This window comes from Dictyostelium discoideum (assembly GCF_000004695.1).
Source record: "Dictyostelium discoideum AX4 chromosome 2 chromosome, whole genome shotgun sequence".
NCBI lineage: Eukaryota > Evosea > Eumycetozoa > Dictyosteliales > Dictyosteliaceae > Dictyostelium > Dictyostelium discoideum.
In genome coordinates, this window is record NC_007088.5 from 5,364,806 (window position 1) to 5,372,305 (window position 7,500).

Here is a 7,500-nt window from a genome sequence, read left to right on the forward strand (position 1 = left end):
TTTTTTATTTTTATTTTTTATTTATTTTTTTTTTTTTTAAATTTTTTTTAAAGTGTAAAAAAAAATGGTGATTGATCTGTTTGAAAATCAAATTTTATTTTTAAAAATAAAAAAAAATTAAACACAAAAACATCAAAAGATTTTTTTTAAAATCTTCTTTTAATTTTATTTTATTTTATTTTATTTTAATCCTTAATTTTTTTTTTTTTTTTTTTAAACTTTATAAAAAAAAAAAAAAAAAAAAAAAAAAAAAAAAATTGTTGTCAGATTCAAGAGATAAAATGAATTATTATTTTTTTTATATGTTTTTTAATTAATATTTTATAATTTAATTATCTTAATATATACTTTTTTTTTTTTAAAAAAAAAACTTTAGAATTAATAAAAATAAATATTTTATTTATAAAAAAAAAAAATAAAAATTTATAAAATATTATATTTTCACATTAAAATTTATTTTATTTTTCTAATTGGTATATGTTTTATTCTAAATAATTACCTTCTTTTATAATATTAGGTTTAATAAATTAATATTTCCAAATGGAGAAATTAATTCAAATAAATAAGCAAAGAATTAATGAAGAATCTGGGTAATTTGGAATTCTAAAATATTCTAGTTATAGTCAGCCCTGAGAGGAAATAATTTATTAATTTCAATTTGATTGGAAATTAAATAAAAAAAGAAAGGCCCATTTCTTAATTAAAGGAATCAGATTTTAAAAAAAAAAATTCAAATAAACTAATTAATAACCATTCCTAATTTTCATTCAAATCTGGAAATACATAATTTTTATTTTTTTAATTTTTTATTTTTTTATTTATTTTTTAACCCAAAAAAAAAAAAACATCTTATTTTTTTTTTTTAAATTCATTAACAAAATTTTTTTTATTTTTTTTATTTTTTTATTTTTTTTTGGACGTGTTCAATCCAAGCGAAAATTTTATATTAATTATAAAAAAAAAACCCATTTAATAACATAGAATAAAAAGTATTATTCAAAAAAAAAAAAAGAAAGAAAAGAGGAAAGAAAAAAAGAAAGAACGAAAGAAAAAAAAAGAAAGAAAGAAAAGAAAGAAAAAAAAAAAAAAAAAAAAAGAATATAAGAAATAAAAGAATTATATAATGAATAAAAATTGGTTTGGAGGATTTTTAAACAATGTCAAACAAACAAGTGGATCATCTAGTGGGGGTAGTGGTGTAAACAATGTATCAGTTGAACCATTAATGGATAAAATTCAAGATGCGTCATCAACTATTGAAGTTAAAAAAGAGGCAGTAACCCAGTTATCAAGTATTAATAGAAGTTGTCATCAAGCAGTTGGTGCAAGAATGTCTGTACTCACAAATTTATTAGAACAAAATAAAGATGATATCGAATTAGTCCGTGAAATCATTCAAATTCTTACCTTAATTATGACAACTTTACCAGTATGTAAAAATATATCCTCATACATATATATATATATATATATATATATATATATATATATATATATATATTCATTTACTAATTCCTTAATATATATAAAACAAAATTTTTATAGAAAGATGATAATATTATTGAAATTCACAATACAGAGTTATTTATTAGTGTTAAAAGTAATTTTGTAGTTATTTGTGATCTTTTAAAGGTCAATGATTATTATATTAAATATTATATTGCAAGATTTTTAGTTATCCTCATCAAAAATAGATTCGATGCTGTACAAGAAGCAATATTATCATGTCCAATGTCAATGCCAAATATAATGTCATTATTACTTGATAAAAGAGAAGTTATTAGAAATGGTAAAAATGAATTCCTAAGAAAAAAAAAAAAAAAAAAGTTTTTAATTTATTAACTTTTTATAATACAATTATTATTATTATTATTTATAGAGGCATTATTAATTATTTTGGAATTAACAAAATCTAATCAAGAAATTCAAAAGATTGTTGCATTTGAAAGTGCATTTGAAATATTATTAGATATTATTAAAAGGGAAGGTTTATCAGAGGGTGGTGTAATTGTAAATGATTGTATCTTAGTTTTAAATAATCTATTAAAAGGAAATGTTTCAAATCAAGTATGTAAAAAAAAAAAAAAAAAATATACAGAACATATGGGTTCATATTAAAAAAAAAAAAAAAAAAAAAATTTATTAATTATTTTTATATTTAGAACTTTTTTAGAGAAACTGGATGTATTCAAGGATTATCACCATTATTAGAAGTTCAAAATACAGATATGTGGATATTATCAGATAATAAATTTAATATTATAATGTCAACATTGGATATAATTTTAACATTGGTAGAGAGAAATAATGTTAGTACACCACCAAATCAACATGTTATTTCACATAGTGGTATAATGAATTTAATCATTCGTTTAGGGTTGGGTAAAATGTCATCACAAGTGATTCGTAGTAAAAGTTTATATACATTGGGAGAGATCATTCATTTGAATCCAGAGAATATCTCTGAATTTAGTGGTGTAACAATGAAGAGTGAAGTTTCAAAGCAAAGTCAAACTGCATTACTTCGTTTAACTACAGTTATGTTATATAGTAAAGATATCATTGAAAAAGCTGCTGCTTTTCATGTTTTTAAATCATATTTATATAATAATGAAGAAGCTCAAATGGCATTAGCTTCAACTATAATTTCAGATTCATCTAATAATAATAATAATAATAATAATAATACAACTAGTGGTGATTCGACATCATCATCAAATAATACAAATTCAAAATCAAATTCACCAATTGATCAACAACAAAAATTACAATTAGAATTTGAAAATTTATCAATTGGTCAACATCTTTATAAGGCATTATTTAGTTGGGAAACACCAATACAAGGTAAACCATTTGATATTTCTTGTTTTTGGTTTGCAAGTGTTGTATTGTTATATATGTTAAAGGATTCAATTCATACTAAAGAACAACTTTTAAAGATGCCATTGGAGGTTCCAAAATCATCAGCAGAAGCTCAACAACCTGTAACTTTATTCACAAAATTAATGGCTTGTTTAATGGCTACCAAGAAACAAGATATTGATCCAACTATTAAAATTGGTTTATTGAAATTATTGGCAGTTTGGTTAGCTGATTCTCCAAAAAGTATAAAAATATTTTTCGACGGTAATCAACATTTAGCATTCTTGGTTGAAATTATTTTATCACCTTTACCAACTGGTAGCTCCACAGTTGGTAATCCAAATTTACATTCACATATTCAAGGTTTGTGTACATTGATTTTAGGTATTTGTGCTCAATATATGGATGATGAAACTGCAGAGAAAAATAAATCAAATCTTAGTTCAATCATTAATCATCGTATCACTGTAAATACTTTTAAAGAGAAATTAGATTCATTAAGAAAATCAGATTCATTTACAAACGCTGAACAAGGTGAAGAATCTTTTGATCCTTCAAGTACTGCTGCTAAAACAATTATACTTTATGATTTTGATTTCACTATGTTCTTTAAAGATGTTTATGATAAAATTAGACATATTGGTACTAATATTAATAAACCAAGACCTGGTAAAAGACCACAACAACCAACTACCACTACCAATACTACACAACAACAACAACAACAACCACCATCTCAACAACAACCACAACAACAACAACAACAACAACAATCATCACCACAATCATCTTCACCTTTAATTCAACAAAAATATGATCACACAACTACTCCTAATAATAATGGTTCACCACAATCACCACCAATTCAAACTGTACAACAACTTGATAATTCAATTGAATTTAATAATTTAAAAAAAGTGAATAATGAATTGATTGAACAGTTAACTGGTATTAAATTACAATATCAACAATTACAACAACATTCAAATCAACAACAACAATTACATCAAAATCAATTACAACAATTACAACAACAATTATCTACTCAAGTACCACTACCACAATCATCATCACCACCACCACAACAAACAACATCCGGTGCCTCTGAACAAGAGTTATTACAATTATTAGAAGATAAAGATAAGGAAATCTCCTCTTTAAGTGATGCAGTTTATAAATTGGAGGATATTGTGGTTGCTAAAGATGATCAAATTGAAGAAATTAATAATATTATTGAACAATTGAAACAACAATTACAACAATCACAACAACAACAACAACAACAACAGCAACAACAATCATCTTCTTCATCATCACCATTTGGAAATGGTGGTAATGGATTGGATTCTTCGGACTACTTTGAACTTTTACGTCTTAGACAAGAAAATGAACCAACTCAAAGTCGTGTTCGTCAATTAGAAAATGAAGTTTCTCAATTAAATCAAAAAATAATTTATTTAACAAATGAAAATCAATTGATTCAACAACAAAAAGAAGATGCTCTCAAAAAGGTAAGTTTTTTTTTTTTTTTTTTTTTAACAAAATAAATAAAAAAAAAAAAAATTAAAAAATTAAAAAACTAATTACATTATTCCAATAGATAACCTCATCACCAACCTCTAATAATAAAAATGAACCAAATTCATTAAAATTGGCAAAATTAGAAGGTGAATTATCAGAGATGAAAATTAAATACGAATCATTAATTAAAGAACAAGATGAAGTTTTATCTTATTCAACAAAGATTGAACTTGAAAACTCAAATTTAAAGAATCAACTTTCAAAACTTCAACAATAGACTAAAAGCAATAAAAAAAAAAAAATAAATAAAAATTAAGTTTGGAAACCAAAAAAAAAAAATAAATAAAAAAAAAAAAACTTTTGTTTGGAAACCAAAAAAAAAAACTTTTTGTGTTTGGAAACCAAAAAAAAAAAAAATTAAATTAAATTTCCCCAAAACATTTAAACAATTTATTAAAAATTAATTTATTAATTTTAATTATAAATAAATATAGAGATATAAAATGTGTGTGAATTAAAAGTGATCGATTGGAATATTGGAAAAAAGTTGAGAAGAGGAAATTAAAAAAAAGGTGGGTGAGTGAGTGGGTGGATGAGAAAAATGTGAAGTGAAAGGAGGGTTTAATGTACAGATGTTTGAAATGTTTTGAAGGCTATTGAATAAATAATGAAGGAGAGTAGTTATAAACTTTAAACCATTTCTAACTTATCATTAATGATAACGATATGTTTTTTTTTTTTTTTTTTTTTTTTTTTTTTTTTTTTTAAAAACCAATAATTTGAAAAATAAAGATTTAAACCTTTTCTAATTGTCTTATCCTTGAGGATTCACTTTTTACTCTCTTTAAAAATGAAGTAATAATTGTATCTTCATCAATATTTTGGTGTGAAAAATGATGAATAACTGCTGAAACCAACTCTGTTCTTGATGGAGAGTGTGATACCTTTAGTCTATGATATGCATTATATTTCTTTAAAGATTTAATTTCCAAAAGTTTCAAATTTACTGCCTATATTATTTAAAAAAAAAAAAAAAAAAGAAAAAAACAAAATGTTAATGAGATCCAAAAAAAAAAAAAAAAAATACAATAAATAAAAAATAAAAATAAAAAGGAAACACTTACGGGTGAGTTTTGTGGTGTTGAGAAATTGGAAGGACTGTACAAACTTAAAATTGAATCATTTGAAAAACTATCAAAATTATTACCAATATTTAAAACATTTGAAGGTGATGGTATAGAAGAATTTGCTGAAACTAAATTATTTGTAATATTATTGTTATTATTATTATTACTATTACTATTACTGTTATTATTAATATTATTATTATTATTATTATTATTATTATTATTATTATTATTATTATTATTATTATTATTATTATTATTATTATTATTATTATTATTATTATTGTTGTTACTATTAAAACTATTATTATTATTATTATTATTATTATTTATACTATTAAAATTTGAAGATTGTGGTAAAATTTGTGATTGACGATTGTGTGGTGATGAAGAGGGAGAAGAAATTAAGCCACCTGGTGATGAGGTAGGTGATGGCGTTGTTTTTCCACTACTAATATTATTGCTATTTATGTTTTGTTGTTGTTGTTGTTGTTGTTGTAAAATATGGTATTGTTGTTGTTGTTGTTGTTGTTGTTGTTGTTGTTGTTGTTGTTGTTGTTGTTGCTGTTGTTGTTGTTGTAAATGATTATTATGATGATGATGATTATTATTTAAATGGGGAGTTTGAGAATGTGGTATATGTTGATGTAAACTTTGGTGATGATTTTGAGGTATTTGATTTGAAGGATGGTTATAATGATTTTGTAATTGTTGTTTCTTTTTTCTTGAGATAGAAGTTTTTTTATCGGCTGGCGATTTTGATAGATGTTTTTCAAATGCTTCATAATCGAATTGCTCATCATCTTCAATCTTTAGGTAATGTTTTCTTTCATATGGATATAAATATTTTAGATAATGAATTCTAAGACGAAAGCCGGCATCCGTTCTCTCTGGGTCCACTGCCAAATCAGTGGTAATTTGTCTCCACAATTTATTATCGATCACTGCCTCTAAGCCACCTCTTGAGATTACACAATTATACAATTTATATAGATTCAATTCTTTATGATCAAAGATTGGAATCTTTTCAATTGGAGTACCTCTTTGTGTCATAAAATAAAACAAATTTGAAATAAATCTCTTTTCCTCAGCATCATCAACTGGTTGAATATTGGGACTATTATTACCATTATTTTGTTGTTGGTTTCCATTATTATTATTATTATTATTATTATTGCTGCTGTTATTATTATTTACATTTGAGTTAATTCCACTCATTTTTAGTTTTTTTTTTTTTTTTTTTTTTTTTTTTTTTTTTTTGGGGAAAATATACAGATTTTATTTTTTTGATTGTCTTTTTTTTTTTTTTTAATGACTTATTTAATTATTTTTTTTTTTAATGATTTATTTATTTTTAGTTTTTTATTATTATTTGTTTTATAAAAAATAACTATTTTGAAAAAAAAAATATATATAATGGTGATTATAAAATAAAAATAATTAAATAATTAAAAATAATGATTATAAAAGAAATATAAATATAGAATAAATAGAAATTATTATTATAATAATACAATAAATAAATAATTAAAAATAACTATACAAGAAAAATAATAAATAAAAAAAAAAATAAAAAAATTTTAAAACTATGTAATGTGGAATGGTTTTGGTTTTTTTTTTTTTTTTTTTTGGTTTTTTTTTTTTTATATTTTTTTTTTTTTTTTTTTTTTTTTGTTAAACCTATAAGAAATGATGATAATATTAGTAAAGATATTTTTAAAAAAAATATTAATGTGTGTTTTTTTTTTTTTTTATTAATTTTTAATTGTTTTTTTAATATTTTTTTTTTTTTTTTTTTTTTTTTTTCAAATAAAATTAAAAATAAATTAAAATAAAAGTTGTGTGAAAGTGTGAAGATTCTTTCTAAAATATAAAAAAAATTATTAAAAAAAAAAAAAAAATTCTCCAAAAAAAAAAAAAATTTAAAAATTTAAAAAATTAAAAAAAAAAAAAAAAAATTTAAAAAAAATATATCCACCGAGCAATGCTT

General features: G+C 21.8%; 2 protein-coding genes across 2 annotated transcripts; one reads left to right on the plus strand and one right to left on the minus strand.

The window, feature by feature from the left end:
• Positions 1-1,123: 1,123 nt before the first annotated feature.
• On the plus strand, positions 1,124-4,660 carry DDB_G0275331 (hypothetical protein; the record flags this gene model as incomplete). The annotated part of the gene is made up of 5 exons (XM_638567.1): positions 1,124-1,429; positions 1,546-1,789; positions 1,880-2,067; positions 2,163-4,373; positions 4,463-4,660. The coding sequence occupies 5 exons, from the start codon at positions 1,124-1,126 to the stop codon at positions 4,658-4,660; spliced, it is 3,147 nt and encodes a 1,048-aa protein (XP_643659.1).
• Positions 4,661-5,177: 517 nt separating this feature from the next.
• Positions 5,178-6,728, minus strand: DDB_G0275333 (ARID/BRIGHT DNA binding domain-containing protein; the record flags this gene model as incomplete). Its single annotated transcript, XM_638568.1, has 2 exons — positions 5,178-5,393; positions 5,508-6,728. The coding sequence occupies 2 exons, from the start codon at positions 6,726-6,728 to the stop codon at positions 5,178-5,180; spliced, it is 1,437 nt and encodes a 478-aa protein (XP_643660.1).
• Between the last annotated feature and the right edge of the window lie 772 nt (positions 6,729-7,500).